This window comes from Mytilus galloprovincialis, chromosome 13, assembly GCF_965363235.1.
Source record: "Mytilus galloprovincialis chromosome 13, xbMytGall1.hap1.1, whole genome shotgun sequence".
Lineage (NCBI taxonomy): Eukaryota > Metazoa > Mollusca > Bivalvia > Mytilida > Mytilidae > Mytilus > Mytilus galloprovincialis.
Window position 1 is genome coordinate 32,366,575 of NC_134850.1, and position 18,275 is coordinate 32,384,849.

The window sequence follows — 18,275 nt, forward strand, 5'->3', positions numbered from 1 at the left end:
GAAACGTGACAGGCAGTGCTATCGAGGTATATGATCAGATTTTTTTCAGCCATCAGTGCACATGATAAATAAGTGATGCACGAAAAAAAGGAGATGTAAGATATACGCCAATGAGACAGCAACCGAACTACGGAAATAACCGAAAGCCATCTAAAGGGAGACGTGTCGACTTCAACAAAAGACAAATATTCCAACATTATGTCTTATAAGTGCTATCAATTATTTATTTCGGACAGAACTCGGACATCGTAGAGTCTAAACATTTGTAACATATTGGTCTTTCATGTTACGTATCGCATTGAAACATGAACGCGGACCTCGATGAGAACAAATGGATTGAAAGTTTGCAAGTTTACTATTTTATTTTCAACAGAATCACATTTTTTAAACCGTGCATCAATATTTTAATGTTTTTATTTAAATTTCTTTAAAAAATGTCACATCTATTGTTCATTCATTTGTTAACAATTGTGAAGCATGCGACTTTACTAAGAATACACACATTTAACTGAATTCGATAAAATTGGATGAAAAAAAACCCGATAAATAAATAAAGTTTGTCTTGCTTGAGTGATTTACCTGTACAAAGCTCGGGTCTCAACGATGTTTAAAACGAATTGATGCCTGTTTGAAATAGTTTAACGGGGGCGTGGCCTAATAGTTGGACGTACATTACCAGCAACTTGATTTCAATTGATTCACCGCAAAGAAATCTATTTGACTGGCGTTAAAATGAATTGAAATGAATTGAAATGAAGTAAAAATATTTTTTAATTTTTGTCAATCTTTATCAAAGAACAATTAATCTCATTTAAATAGCGTTAACACGTTTTTGTCCGTTCAAGCTAAATTCGGGTTACTAGTGATAAGGAAGGTCTTTGATTGTTATGTTTGTTATTGTGTTGTCTACATCAGTAAATTTAACGCTTTTGTTTTTTATTGTTAAATAACACTTTACTAACCTTTCTTTGGCATCTATGTCGCTTAAAGTCACAACACAGCTTTTTCTGTCAATTGGGTGGATTTAACACTCTGTAATGTTATTTGTTTTTCAAGCTCATTTTGATATTTCATCGTGTGTTATTCCCTTAAGGAGGCTCGAGGGTATAAACATTTCAGAAAAAAAATAAACTTTTGTTTTTCATTACAAATTTTATTTATTACCTTTTGTAGTTATTACTTTATCATATGGTACAAAAAACAATCAACAAAATTAATTCGTATTGGCCCCAGATGACTTTTAAAATGTAAACATCATCTAAAAAGTTCCAAATTATCTCCCTTTGGTGGAAAAATGCATTTTTTTGGCTTTAAAATTAAAATATCTCTTTTAACTCATCGGTGACCTATATTTTTTAATATAATTTCGATATATGCTTTACTTAAACTAAATTATTGTAAAATTTGAGCAATTTCTGTAATAAATTTCTTTTTTTATTTCCATATTACCTTTATTTCTCCTATTAGTTCAACAGAAATTTTTTTTTTTACAAAGATGTATGCTTCTTTCAAAGGCAGATTTTGAGCGCAAATGAACGGTGACCCCATTTTTTATTTTATTTTTCTATAACTTATTTAACTATAAGATAACGTTCATTTATAGAAAAATATTGAGAAATCCTATATAAAAGATTTAGACCCGCGAACCCCCTTAAAACCACGAGTATAGAAATGAACCGAAAGTGTTGTTTGTATATTGGCCATTTTGAAACACTGGTGAGTTGGATTTAGATATCGCACAGAAAAAAATGTCAATAGAATCTCACTATTTCCTGACTAAAAAAGTCTATAAGCACTGGAAACACATAGCTAAATTCTCTATGCATACGAAAATCCAAAAACAAATTGACTCCAAGACAAACGAAGGTTTTTATCATGCTTTTTCAAAAAATATAACAAAAAGTATGGGTCACCGAATTTTTTTTCACGCTACAAGTTGTGCAAAATTGTCAGATTTTGTATAGTTTATGCAAAGCACATACCGTACGGTCAGCTATAAAAGGACCCGAAATGAAAAATGTAAAACAATTCAAAAGAGAAATCTAACGACCTAATAATGTACAAAACAAAGAACGAAAAACAAATATGTAACACAGCAACAAACGTCAAGCACTGAATTACAGGCTCCTAACTTGGGACAGGCTCATACATACAGGAGGTGGCGGGATTAAATATGTTAGCGGGATCCCAAGTTCTTTTCTCAATTTAAAATTTGTAAAAGAAATTAAAAAAAAAATGCCAAATAAAGTGGTGTTGTTATAATGTACCTTACCGTTGTGGTATAATACTAATTAAGATAGTCAGATTCAATGACACGATTATTTTGTTTTGACTTAGGAACCAGACACCTCCCACCCTATTTGAATCCGAACATGCAGATTCTAAATTATATGGTTAAGATGTCAGTGTTATTATAAACAACCTGTTTGTAAAAGATTACAATTAATAAGCATTAAAGTAATTACTTTGTTACTTTCTTTTTTCATTTTTCATAAAGTGAAATATCCATCTTTGACAAAACCTGAAGTCAGGAAGTGTTTACATTGTTTGCAGTCATATCACTTAGTACTTAAATGATAAAAGCTTATCTGACATTTATTATCAGATGAAAGAGCGCTCCGGAATAGCGAAAATAGAGGGTTGTGTGGTGGACCGTTCAGAAATTTTTTATTATTTTTGAAAGACATTTTATTAATGATCAATGAAGTTTTGGATTTTTATATTTTCTTTGGTAAATTGTTTGAAGAATTTTCTGGTAGGTTTGTTAGTTATTGTGTATAAACTAATTTTCTGAATGCTATATTTATATATATATATATTTTCTTGATAAGGCAAACTCCTTTAAACATAAGCTCTTATTGTCTATTAATCAACACAGTAATCGTTTTCTCTGTTTTGTCTATCAATATTTTTTTTAAAACTGAAAATCATGATTAAATATTATGCTTCCACCACCCCGTCCAATTTAAAAACGTGGATGTTATCCAAGCAAAATGAAAATATTTGGTCATAAAATCATTTGATGGATGAAAACATTTTTGTAATTATCCGAAGAAAGCACAAAGTCGTGATACATGTACATATACATGTAACAGGGAAAAAAATATCCATACGTCAAAGTATGCTTTACAGTGTGGATCAAAAAGATTTTCAAAATACTACACAGAAATGTGTTCGATTATGCATGTTTTGGCAACAACAAATGTTGTATCACTTATTTATTAAATAAACTTTAAAAAAAACAATTACATTATTTGTTCGAAGTTTAAAATGTGGCTCAACGACGTTGTTTGGTATTTCAGTCTAATAGACGGTAAACATGATTGTGTCTGCTTAACCAGATCAAAGATGGAAAATTAAAAAAAAGTAAAACACCAATTTGAAAAAAAAAACGATAGTTTGCATTTTAATAAGACAAAATAATGACCGAACAGAGGTCATTATATAATGCCTTGAAGCAAGTTTCATTGAGACAATGGTAATGTATCATGCGGGTTGATTCTTCAAAAGAAAGACCGATCGTTCTAAAAGAAAATAACTCCATATAAGTAAAGCTACACTGGTATCAACGTTGCTGTTGGAAAATATGGTCACAACGACAATTGTTTTAGTATTTAAATTCGTCATTAATAATGCAGTAAAACTTTCGCAAGACCAGATCATGAAGCAGACCTTGGACATGTTAATTTTTACATGAATTATCTAAATCATACATGAAAATTACATATTTCTTGAATTATATAATTTCTGCCAGTATGTATGCGGTATTTTAATCAGTTTTCGTAAAACAAACCACATGCCATTGATTTTCATTTTCCAAGGTAAATATGTTTGCATTGACGAATATGACATATATACAGCAATACGTTTCAACAATGTTATTTTGAAGGTACTTATACGGAAATAAAATTTCAACGCTTGATGTGTATATCTTTACAGGTTTGACGGCTCTTCAGATTTTGTAAGGGACTTGCTCTTGAATAAAACAAAACTTGCCATCATGTATGGCGGGTTTCGCAATAAATTAACTTATAATTATGAATCAGTTTCAATTTTACAACCAAGATTTATAAATGTGTGTTAATTTAATTAAGTATTACATGGTGTATGGTAAACTGTTCCAATTTCAAGAAATCAAAATTCCCACGTTAAGATTGATTTCATTGATTTTGTAATATAATCTAAGGTATTATGAATATTTAGTTGCTCTGTGTCTCTTTAGCCAAAGGTAGTTTACTTAAACAGATACTTGACCAGATACGAAATCCTGAGTAAAATTAAAAACATGTGTACACTGTTGATATACTATTTGTTTTTCTGATCGGATATTGTTTTATGTCTTATCGTTTGTAGTTTTTATTTTATTGTTCATTCCCGGTTCGTATGTAAAAGTAAAGATAATTAGTCACCCAGTTCATTATTATGATTATAGTTTAAAGCAACTATAACATGCGCAGGATTTATTTGTTTTACACAGTTTTATTATGAATAAACCCGACATAGTTAGTTAAAACAATTGATAACACATATTGACAAAATTCTATTTTAATATATAAAATACGTCAAATAACACCATTACATACCTAATCCAAATGTTTATCCAATTTTTAGAAATTTACCCTTGACGTCACTTTTTGTGGCGCTGATACATTCGTGAGACGCACAATTTTTTTTTTTCTGGTTTAGTGTACTGTTGTTAATAAATAATAGGTATTCGTTGTTATTCTGTGGTTAACATTTCGAAATGTACTATTATATTATTTATTTATATATGAGTCTGTCCTGATTGTTCTATTGCATTTATTTGTACTGTATTCCTGTCATGAAATGTTGTAATTTTCAGTGGCGGATCCAGAAAAAAATTTGGGGGTGGTCCCAAATGAATATTGAATGGTATGAAAGTTCAGCAAGGCCAATATTAGTGTTTTTGTCAACAATATGCTTGGATTCATCTCTGTGCCCTCGTAAAGTCAAATTTTGCCTCCCACATAAAATCAAACATTTGATAACAGAGGACAAGATTTCGCGATTTTTTCTTACAACTTCGGCATTTTTTGTGTTTGATTGAGTTCTAATATTATATTTGGTATTTTCCATCACAGCAAGAAAATTGAGTGCCTTTTCCCTAGAAAATTCATGTGATATTTTGGCCTCTTTACCGTCTTTACCAAAATGTTTTGTAAGCCTGTCTTGAGCATAGGCCATATCTAAAAGAGGTTCTTCACTGAGTTGCTGTTTATATGAAAAATTACCCACATCATATTTAGTAGAAAAATGCAATGTCTCAAGCGTGTGAACATGAAGGTTTAACAATTGTCTCAAAAAGTGACTCCTCAGATGACCTCCCTCGACTATCACAAAGTTCATCTAGATTTGAATTGTGACGTTTTCTAGGCTGAACATTGTCATCTTGCTCCAACTTACGTTTGGGACTAGGGCAGCTTGACGACCTAAAATATATAGTAGGTCAGTCAGTCGTGCTTAAACATTTAAAGCTTTTAGGAAGGAAAAGGGAGGAGAAAAGGAGGAAAGGAGGGGGGGTCTCAAAGAGATAGATAAACAAATTTAATTTAATTCATTCATAATGATTGTTTTTTCAAAATGTACATAAATGAAATTTAAAACCGAGACGAGACTCCGTTAGTTGGACAATGCAATTATATATGGAAATTTCACTTAAAAATACAAATTTTTTTTTTATTTACCTTTCAAAATAAGAAGTCAACTTCTTCATGTTGACAAGCTGTTTTGACAATTTAATTACATGTATGCAGGTGAAACGCATTGATCCGTATTCTATCATTGTGACACCTCCAGGTATCCAGGTAATCCATAACCAATTAATGCGATGAAACTTAAGGATTGATCTTAAGTGTTAATTTGTTAATTTGTTAATTAGCTAGTTATTGAAAAAATAGACACTTTAAAAAAAAATTGAGGATCGTCATAGGGGTGGTCCGGTGCGCCGTGGGACCACCCCCTGGATCCGCCACTGATTTTAGCGGTATTGTTAACATTGCCATTTATAGCCACACAACCAGGTTAAACCCATCATTTGTTCTGAAAATGTCCTGTACCAAATCCGGAATATGGCAGTTGTTAACTTATAGTTCGTTTCTATGTATGTTGCATTTAGCGTATGTTTTTTGATGCACTATAGTGTTTCTGTTGTTTTGTTGTTTTCCTCTGGTAGATGATGTGTTTCCCTCGCTTTTAGTTGTTTCCCGGATTGGTTTCTCTTAATCGATTTTTGACTTTTGAACAGTGCTATATTAATTAGTAGTACATATTTCCAGGACAGTAGATTCTTTGCACTTTGTACTATTTCGATTTTACTTAAATTGCCCCACACATAACATGAAAATGATATAACTCTACTAAATATTGATAGCAACTTTTTCTGCAATATTCTTAAAACTTGTCTAAATTTCGTTTTGATTAAGCTGAGAAAGAACCGTTTCTCAGGAATGGAACAAATTTATGAACTTTTAAATTTATGTTTTTGAATTGATTACTCAATATCCCTATTATACAAGAAAATTCGGATTCTGATCGAGTGCAAAATTTGTAAAATATTTATTTCATTGTAACTCTAATTTACAAAAATGTTTTCATTTGTCACTGAACGAGAAAGGAAACCTGGTTTTGGACCAACAGAACTCCCCAAAAATTCTTTGATTAAAGTCATAAAAACTTCTAATTAAAAAAAAATGTTGCATATGTTTTTTATAACTAAATGGCTAGTTTTTATCATAAAACTTATGTACATATACTTTTTTCTCAAGAAATTTCTATAATTTGTCCAAATTTTGAAGAAACTTAGTTTTTTTTAAGTGTTTGCTTACCGGAAACAATTCGCCAATAAGTTTTCCGTGTGCAGTGAAATCAGCGTGACCTTTCTCGTAAAAATCTGGTGATCGCAATACGCATTGATCTGTCATTGATATAAACTATTATCTTATTGTACATGTTATATACGTACTCAATGTCAATGATTCGTTGCTGATTGTTTACTATAAGGTGATAATCGTTAAACTATGGCTTAAAAGCACGACAATTAATTAGCTGCAATAATTTTACACTTTAAACGGACCAAGATCGTTTTTTTTACTATTATACGATATGGATGCGTAAAAAATGATATAAAATCGTGCACAGAAGACTTAGTTTATGATGTATACATGCAGTGGTTCACGAATTAGATAAACATTATTTTTTACCAGTTACTCATTTCATATGACTTTAAAAATACATAACCGAATTAAAAATTAGGAACTGGCCAGCATCATTTTGAAACTATTGTCTGCTTAGACATTTGATGTAACCATATCTTCGCCCGAGATTGAAATGATCAAAACAGGATTTTTGATATCGAGTGCAGAAGATGCAAATTAAGATGTGCAAACACTTGTTACGACGAATATGTTGTAAATATGATCTCTATCATATTTATTTGTTGATGCAAAGTCATTATCGATTATGTGGTTAAACTTTATGAAGATCAGATTTTTTAGCTGAACATCAACATGCTATCTTTTGTATAAATAATTAAAGTCATACATGAATAATAGCTAGAATTTTGTAGTATTATAAACATCTGTGTGTTAGTATACACTATTTCAGTTTCCAAACAGAAGTCTACTTATAACATTAAGGTGGAAGGGGTGTTTTAATTAAAATCCATATCATTTTTTAATAATTTGTATGGGTCACCGGACTTTTTTTGCACGTTACAGGTTGTGCAAAATTGTAAGATTTTGTAAAGATTATGCATGGAAAATCTAATTTTGCGTGATAAAAAGAAACCTACATGCTATTATTTTAAGATAAAATGTGGGAAGATATCTCTAATTTCAGATAAGAAAATGAAAAAATAGGATCACCGACCTTGTTTTCTTGCTACATATTAAAAGGTTAAATTCACAACACTTTCTATTATAAGAGTAATCTCCCCTACTATTTGAATTATCTCCCTCTATTTTGCAAATTTGAAGAAAAAAAATCAAACACAAATAGGATGTTTTATTTAGAAATTACAGCCGTAAATATGATAAAACACATAATTTTCTATAATTACATCAAAAGTCTAACACATGAATTACATACTACTCTCAAAATCTGCACATTTTATTAAAGATCTAGACCAACTTTTATCTGCTACTTTAAAATCCAAGATGGAGGAAGACACCCGAGCCACCTTAACAACAAATTTGAACTATATTTCCCAGAACAAACTTATAAATTATAGAATGAGGTGGATACCTACAACAGTTATTCAATTGTAGGTATAACCTACAGCAGGGTGTTGGCTACGGAAAATACCAGCAGTGGTTTTCGTCTGATGTGGATTAGCTGAACATGAACATTTTATATTTTGCATTAATCATTAAAGTCATACATGAATACAAATAATAATAAAATTTATGCAGAAATATATTTTCAAAATTGTTATTTTGCAGGTGGTTGAGCAACAATCAAATATCAACGCTTGACATGAACATCTTTCGAGGTTTGACGGCTCTTCAGACATCGTAAGTAACTTGGTTCTATAAAATCAAACAAAACAAAAAGAAAACCAATTTCCCTTTATGTTTTGCGTGTTTATTGTCGTATTGATTTAACTTATCTTTTTAAAAATTTAGCAATTTCCAAATTTATATTCATTAATGCGTGCTTATTTAGGTTCAGATAACATGTAAACTGATTAATTTAAAAAAAAAAAATAAGAACGTTATGATTAATATTATTGAACTTTTAATAAACTCTTATATAATAGAAATGTTTTAAGAACAGAGGTTACCTGTGTCTGTTTAGGAGAAGGTAGTTTACTTGAGCAGATACCTCAGAACTCTGAATAAAGTTGAGACCAAACCTTGATAAATAGCAATACCATTATATATAATACATTTGTACTTCCTTGATAAGTAGTACATATTTCAAGAACAGTAAATTTTTTGCACTATGGACAACTTCAATTTGACTTTGCCCCACATAATGACAGGAGAATATTTTGCAATATTCTTAGAACATTTTGACATACCGTTTTGAATAAAATGATTACCGTTTCTAAAAAAAACCAAATAAAGATATTTACGTTTAGATTTATGTTATTCAATTGATAAGACAACTCAAAGTCCTTTTATATCTGACTTTCTTATCATTTTGTGTTTTTAGTAATAATCAAGTTATATTAATGTATCTATAAACATTTATCGCTATATATGACGATGCAATTATGACTCTGATCGAGTGAAAAAGTTATTTCTTCCATTGACGACCAATATCAAAAGTTTTAAATAGTTTTTACTGAATGAGAAAGTGAACCGTTGAAAGACCAATATTACTCACAAAAAATATTTAAAAACATAAAGAAAAGCTTTTTTGCCTAACATAATATACATAGATTTACTACAAAAGGAACGATTTTTCGTTCTATTTTGTTAATTTTCTTTTCTGGATGTTGATGTTCCTTTTGCACCATCTTACAGTGTTTATACTAGTATTTCACAACTCGTTCGCTATGCCCGTGTCTGTTGTGACGTTTTTGATTTTAACGTAAGTAATCTATCTATGACTGGTAAATTATCAAGCCAGGGATTTTGTTACAACAAATTACTTGAAACCTTTACTTAATTCTTCAATAGATACAAGTATCAGTAAATTTAAAACAAGCTAAATATTATTGTTATTTACATATGCACATTCATGGATTTAAAATCTGACGACGCTATCTTAGCATTGCACAAGGTCATACTTTTCTCTGACTGTTGATGACGTGTTTACACTAAATCCATTGGATGTTGGATGTGAACTGATTAATAATTTAGTCTCAGATGCAAGATTCTTTGATAAGTTGTTAGTGGCTTTGAACTAGCTTTCAATAATGGTGGAATAGTATAACATCAGAACGAACTACAAAAATCAGTTGAAAAGACTTAACTCATCAGATGGATATATATAAGATTCATCTAACAAAACACAGAGTGGACGTGGCCGTGTACTTGTAAATCCCAGGAACAAAAAGACACTAAGTACAGATCTATGAGTACTCGCAGTTACTGACAGCTATTTCAAAGACACTAATAAAACAATCATGCATCTAAGACTAGATTATCAATCAGTACACATCCGACATCCAATTGATTTAGTGTAAACATGTCATAAAGAGTCAGAGAAAAACATGACCTTGTGAAATGCCAAGATACAGGTATCTACAGATTGGAGCACCATGAATGTGTATATGTTTAAAACAATACTATTTAGATTGCTTTAAACGTACTAATAACAAAATCAATATTAATACCAATAAAACAATATTCAATGATCTAGTTACAGTGCTGACTTGGTAACCTTTTAGAATAAGTTTATTTAAAGGATCGATAAGTTTACCAGGATCGTTTATAAATTTCCGGGGACGGTAAACAACATCTCCGTAAAATGAGGATGTGCTATCCCGTTTGAAATAGGTATTTACTACATAATTTGTTTATCAGTTTTGGTGGACGTTTCGTCCCCGAGGGTTTCACCAGCCCAGTAGTCAGCACTTCGGTGTTGACATGAATATCAAATATGTGGTCATTTTTATAAATTTCCTGTTTACAAATTTTGAATTTATCGAAAAACTACGGATTTTCTGGTCCCAGAAATAGATTACCTTAGCCGTGTTTGGCACAACTTTTTGGAATTTCGGATCCTCAATGCTCTTCAACTTTGTACTTGTTTGGCTTTATAACTATTTTGATATGAGCGTCACTGATGAGTCTTATGTAGACGAAACGCGCGTCTGGCGTACTAAATTATAATCCTGGTACTTTTGATAACTATTTACACCACTGGGTCGATGTCATTGCTGCTGGTGGACGTTTCGTCCCCGAGGGTATCACAAGCCCAGTAGTCAGCACTTTGGTGTTCACCTATATCGTTTTAGGTCACGATAGATAACTGGATCTGGAATGAAACAGTATTCTGATAAATAAACTTATCATAGCTACCAGCATAACAAGTAGAAATTAAGACCAATATAAAGTTGAAAACTAAAGGTCACCGTATAAAATTCAACAGTGAACAAAACGCATACCGCATATATGGCAAATGTTTCACTGGACTAATTTGCTGACATTCACATAAAAGGATCAAATTGCTGTGTAGATTGTTAAATACTTCTATAGTTAGACCAAACAGAAAAAAGCAAAAAAAGAGATCTTATGTACTGATTTTGTGTTATGGATAGATATTCCATATCCTTTGGTTTTTTTTCTATTTTATGTCTTTTATGAACACATCATACAAAACAAATGAAGTCAGTTGTAAAAGATCAAATACATCATTCTATTCCATGCAAAACCCGGACCATTTTTACCACCACAAAAAAACCAGTACATTAGGATTGATTTTATGATACTTTAAGGTGATAAAAACTTTGTCACAGAAAAGTTTATCCTTTATCTGTTTAAAACAAGGTAGTTTACTTGAGCAGAGATGAACAAATAATTTCAAGTGGACAATAAACATCTTTTGAGAGAAATAACTTTACCAATTCGACTCTATACGTCTTCTAATAGTAATTCACATTATCAGAACAACCACAACATTGTTCTTTGAACTATTTCCATGTGACTTTTTCTATTTTCTTCTTATTTAGATACAAATTAATATAAAATACGTATAATCAACTATCTATATTTAACGATCAAATTAAAATTTGCAGGTAGCGCGAAAGTTTTTATTAAACTTAAATCTGAACTTTTCATCATAGCTCTAAAACAGTACCTCATTTTGCAAAGTTGTCGCAATCTCGCTTTTTAAAGTAAAATCTATTGATCTGGTGGTATTCATTTGCACAACGGAGAGTAGTAATACATATTTCCAAAACAGTAAAATCTTGTCACTTTTACAACTTCAATTTGACATTGTCCAAAAACAATAAAGCTACCAAATATCTATAGTAATTTTCCCCTCTTTTTCTGCAATATTCTTAGAATATTTATAAATTTCATACTGATTCAACTGGTTACCGTTTCTTAAAATACAAATTAAGATGATGTTCGTCTTTAGGGTAATACAGAAGATATACATAAATTCTTACATTGGTAGCAGTTGATTATCGGATTTATCCAATCGAGATAATTAAATAACCGAATTTTAAGTTCCGAGCATCGGGGAGGACTTTTAAGTTGATAATTTACAATCGTGATTGAATATATCCGATAATCCACGAATAACTATGTAATAATCAGTAACTCTAATGAATATCAAATTCATTTTCATTTTTGATCAGCGAAAATCCCTTCCAGTGGCCTCCACATTCCACAAAATTGTCTATTTCATTAAAACTTGTAAGCATCTTTTGATTCATCCAGTCAGCTGATAAAGGTTATGAACCGTAAACTCATTCAATCATCGTCTGAGATCATCGGCAACCACACGTTGATTAATTGTTTTATATATTGGTTACGGAAAGGGTTAAATAGACACAAAATTAGGGAAAAGTTATTATAAGAAATCTATAAAAAGTTATCGCTATCTGACGACAACATAATGACTAAATGCAAAAGTAAACACATATTTGTTCCATCAATAGACCGAAAGTTTTATCCCAATTTTAACTAAAAGAGAGAGTAAAACCGTTTAAAGACCAATATTACTTCCAAACATTCATTGACCAGTTTCCAAAGAGATAAAGAACACTTCCAATGCCTTTTTTATGTTCGGATTAATAAAAACGGAAAAATGTATGCAAATTACGTTGTTGAAATAGATTTATTTTTTTGAGGGACCTGGCTGTCAACCAATTTTTTTCGAAACTTGACGTAAACATTTTTAAAGATTTGACGCCTCTGGAGGCATTGTAAGTAACTCGATTCACAAAAGAAATATTTGACTCCATGTATTGCTGGTTTGCAATCGCAATGATTTGATTTATCTTTTGGGAAAACCTTGCCATTTTTTTTAACGATATATAAATGTTTGTCAATTCGATTTAATATATGTAAAATGTACAATTGTAAAGAAATAACAAATAAGAACTTTTAGATTAATGTTTTTGGATTGTTCATACAAGTTTGGGGGATGAGGATTTTTTCAATGGGGAGGTTTCTCTGTATCTGTTTATGACAATATAGGTGCAAAGATGAGACCAAACCTTAAGAAATTGAAGTCAATGAAGAGTTGATAAAACTAAAGGGTTAAACGTATAACCAAATCCGGGCAAATAATTAAATATGTTCATGCTGTACATTCTACTATTTTTATGAACGAAAAAAAAAATGACGTTTAGATTGACTTGCTTATAATTGAATGAATATGATATCTTAAAGTTGTCTGAATTGTTCAATCTAGAATGGAGAGGTTACTCAATATCTTTTGATGACAAGATTGTTAGCTAGAGCAGGGAAGGTCAAATTCTTCTCAAATTGACATATAACCTTGCTTAGTGAAAAATCGCTATCTATAGTGCGCTATACATCTTTGAAAAGTAGTTCACATTTATCAATTTTGTATCTTAATTAGTAGAAAGTTAATTCTAACAGGAATGAAAAAAATCATTTCAAATTAACACCAAATGATATAATTCCGTTTGGAGATAGAAATACATTTTATGCAGAAATTCGTTTTAAAAAAAGGTACGTATACTACAACCAAATGGCAACACTTTTTGCCTAAATCTTTTTATAACAAGATAGTGAATTGAAACCGGAATAAAATAAATATCCTGTGAAATAAATTATCATAGGTACCACGATTTAAAATGAAATCGAGACCAATACAAAAGTTCGCAACTCTAAGTCACCGCACGGAATTCAATAATGAACAAAACCCATACCGAATAATAAGCTACAAAAGGCTCCGAGATGACACACGTGAAAAAAGTTCAAAAGAGAAAACTAACGACCTGGTTTATTTAAAAACAATAAACATAAAACAGGTTAGACATACAGCAATATACAACAACCCTTGGTTATGTGCTGACATTATCCTTAAAGTATTAAATTCCTGTGTAGGTCTGATAACAGTCCTTAGAGGTACGTTCACCAGACAGTAAATAACAGAAAACGAATTGATATGTTTCAGATCTTTTATGAATGTATGTTATGAACCTTTATTTAATCATTCAAAATAGACAAATCAAGTACACTATGCATGATTGATATATTATGGGAATTTTATGATAATTTAAGGTGATACGAAATTTGTCAATCGAGAGATTATCCTATAATAAGATTAACGGTTCCAATTTTCTTGCACCAGATATACTGTTTAGGACAAAATGGTGTACTTAAGCAGAGATGACAGAATCATTTCAAATTCAGACTAAACATCAAAAAGGGATACCATTTTCCGGCGCTATGCGTCTTCGAAAAGTATTCACATTTTTTGAATAACCACAACATTGTATTTTGAAATATTTCCATGTGCATTCTCTATTTTCTCCTTCTTTAGGATAATTAACCAGATAAAAAGTAATTCAAAATATCTATAAACAAATATCAAAGTATAACGATACCATTTGAATTCGCGTTTAAAGCGAAAGTTTTTGTAAAACTAAAATCTGAACTTTGCATCGTACAAATTTAGCTCTAAAACAGTCCTTCATTTGCCAAACTTGTGGGAAGTTACTAATGAATAAGAAAGGGAAACCATTTTTAAAGCAAAACCACTTCCCAATATACACTCATTTGATAATAAAAACACAAAGAAACCATTGTGCCAAATGTAATACATGAATGTAGGATTTTATGGGTTTTAACATGGTTAACTTAGGCAATTGAATTAAAACTTAAGGACTGATAATCTTGCCAGCTAAAGCATGACAATTTATTAAACTGAAATCTAAACTCTTCATCATGAATCTATAACGGTTTCCAATTTATTAAAGTTGTCGAAAGTTACTGCTGAATTAGAAAGGCTTACCGTTTTCAAAATTTAAATTATTTTATTTCCAAAAACACAAAGAAAACCGTTGTTCAAAATATGTAATATCAGTGTAGTTATTTATGTGGCTAATAAGGATAACTTTGGTAACTGAAATACAAATCTGGAATGATATTCCTATCCGCAGTATTTTGTAACTTTAGTCTACCTACATCGTGCTCCGTGTAAATTCACCATATAAGTTCACATATAACAGCTCGATATCAAAATGATGAAATGATGACATGATGTTTTAATACTTGAGGTAAGAAGAACCAAATATAAGTATAGCTACACTGGTATCGTTGTAGCTGTTGTAAAATATCGTCACTTGGACAAAAAACAATTTTGTGTATTCAAATCCGGCGTTTAGTATTAAGAAACGCTGTTGAAAAACCAGATTTAATAGAAGACTTTGAGCATGTTATTTTTACATATATAATTTAAGTCATCCATGATAAATAACTTTTAGAATAATTCATTGTAGTCCTCGTTTTCCAAGGTAAGTATTATTGCATTGATGAATATGAAATATTTTATGCAGAAAAACGTTTCAAAAATTTTATTTTGCAGGTCCTTATATAGCAACAAAATTTCAGCACTCGACGTGAATATCTTTCAAGGTTTGACGTCACTCAAGATATTGTAAGTAACTGTATGCCGCAAAAACATAATTTGCCTTCATGTGTTGCTGATTTGCTGTCGCAAAGATTTATCTTCTCTTTTTGAAAACATTTTGCAATTTTCCTACTAAAATTGATAAATGCCTGTTCATTCAATTTGGTATAAGGTGTAAGCTGAACCAATTTTTAGAATTAAAAAAATTAGAACATTCAGATTAATGTTTTTGAATTTTTAAGATAAGTCAAGGTGATATAAATGTTTTGAAAACAGAGGTTACCTTGTATCTGTTAAGGGCAACATAGTTTACTTTTCGAAAAAAAATTGAGACCAAACCTTGCTAGAGAGGAATAGCATTATCGATCTAGTGGTATACATTTGCACATCAGAGATTAGTAGTACATATTTCCAAAACAGTAAAATATTAGCACTTTGACAACTTCAATTTGACTTTGCCCAATAGAAAGAACAAGAAAATGATACAAAGTTACTAAATATCTATTGTCATTTCCACCTTTTTTCTGCAATATTATTAGAACATGTATAAATTTCGTTTCGATTAATCTGGGTGCTGGTTTTTTTTCTTCAAAAAGAATATGGACTAGTGGATTTAAGTTCTTTAAATGATGAGATTAATCCATCTCTCTGACCTCCTTCTTTTTTGTGTTTTTTATGGTAATAACCAAGATATAACTTTTTATAACATGTATAAGATGATTATACACATCGCTGTTTCAGTTGTATATTTCGATAAAATCCGACTCTGATCTGTTACAAAAGTCAAAACATAATTGGTCATAACTTGTATCCCAATCAGCAACGCTTTGGTCAATTCTTACTGAACATAAAAGGGAAACCGTTTTTAGACCAATATTACTGGTCCGAGACCACAATTATTTCGTAGTGCATTTCTTTTAGAACATAAATGAAAATAAAAAATTCCCACCTGCGCTTTCTCAAAGAAACTTTTACAGTGTGTTGTACTACTTTTGGGACAAATTATATCAAAATTATAGAAAACTTCATCGGCTCTAACTCAAAATATGGACAGTTTTATGTTCAGGGCGTCTTGAAATCTTTTGACAGCTTCTGAAGTGCTAATTTTAAACCTTTTTCAGCTAGACCAGATCACTACTTTCCTTTAAAATTCTGGACCCAAATTTTTTTACAGTGTAATTTCACCCCCCCCCCCCTACTTGCAATTTGAGGCATTAAACATGGAGAAATAAATTTGGAAGGGGTATAAAAATTAATGGCAAGTAACTCACTGTCAACTCTAGGGACTATATTTGTTAACAACGAAAATCAAGGGACGACAATTGTGGTCCCGGACCTACTCCCCAAAAATCCTATTATAAAAACACAAAGGAAACCATTGTGTAAAAATTAGTGCATGGCTCGAGACTTTCATATGGTTAATACGAACAATTTAGATAAACGAAATAAACATTATGGACTGATATTTCTGCCGGCATCATTTCATCACTGGTGTCTGCCTAGACATAACCCCATTGAGATTAACCATATCTTCGCTCAAGATTGAGATGTTAAAATGGGGAGTTTTGATATCGAGGGATAAATATGCGTATCATTATGTCAACACTGGTGACGACGAAGCTGTAGTAAATATGGTATTAAGATCATTTTGTTTGTATTCAAAATATTCGATCAATTATGTATCTAAACTGTCTGAAGACTGCTTTGTTTTAGCCGTACATCAACCTGTTATTTGGTGCATTAATCATTTAAGTCAAAACTATAACCTTGTATTTTAATGTCAACACTTGTTACGACGAAGCTGTGGTAAATTAGATAAATTTGTTTGTATGCAATTTTGTGATCGATTGTGTGATTTAACTTTTTAAAGACTTGATATTTTAGCCAAACATCAACATGTAACTGGTTGCAGCAATCATCTACGTCATACATGAACTTTAACTTTGTGTTGTAATGTGGACATTTATTACATTGTTTGCAATGAATAACAGTGATTTCCCAGTAAAATAAAAACCGATAACTTCACATGTGAAATAGACGCAATGAGTTCACTCCCCTAACGTCATACAACAATGTTGTTTCTACATTTTTTTCAATTCAAAAGCCCATTGTCAATGTAATAAAAAGAATAACTTATCAATGATTTCAAGTACCAAGAAATATTTAACTCGTGAACACTGATAATTAACGTATACGCTACGCGCATTTGTGAATTATTTGGTCACTCGTTGAATATTTTTATAATTATAAAATATAATCCTGGTACATTTGATAACTAATTATTGTCAGCAGTAAAACGGTATTTAATTTGACAAAGTTGTCTATACCCAATACTTAACGAGAAAGGTAGAAAATTATCAGTCCAATATCACTTGACCAAAAATATTTTAGTGAAAAAAATTAAAAGTAAATGGTTATGCAAAATATAATATACCGTTGCATGCACACAACAACGTAATACTTAACGTAAGAGTCACTAAATATGGAACTCATTAAATGGAGGGACAAATGATACAAGTCAGAAGACATCACTTCAAATCTTTAAACACTGTTGTACAAGATGGTCATTGAATTATTTGTATTCAAGTTCATCATTGATAATGCAGTAATACTGTATAAGAACAACATCGATTTCTATATACTTAAGGGCAGATGTTGAAGATGTTTTCGTCTAATGATAATAATGGAAGCCATACATGAATAAAAACTTCATATCATTATATGAAAATCTGCCCGTATGTTGTCAA

The 18,275-nt window shown here is 30.9% G+C and overlaps 1 protein-coding gene across 1 annotated transcript in view; it reads left to right on the forward strand.

The window, feature by feature from the left end:
* LOC143057471 (uncharacterized) overlaps nt 1–18,275 on the forward strand; it is a 364,231-nt gene that overhangs the window by 42,490 nt on the left and 303,466 nt on the right. Inside the window, exon 8 of the mRNA XM_076230779.1 lies at nt 8,460–8,531. Within this exon, the coding sequence (XP_076086894.1) occupies nt 8,460–8,531 (72 nt within the window). The remainder of the gene's footprint in view (nt 1–8,459; nt 8,532–18,275) is intronic.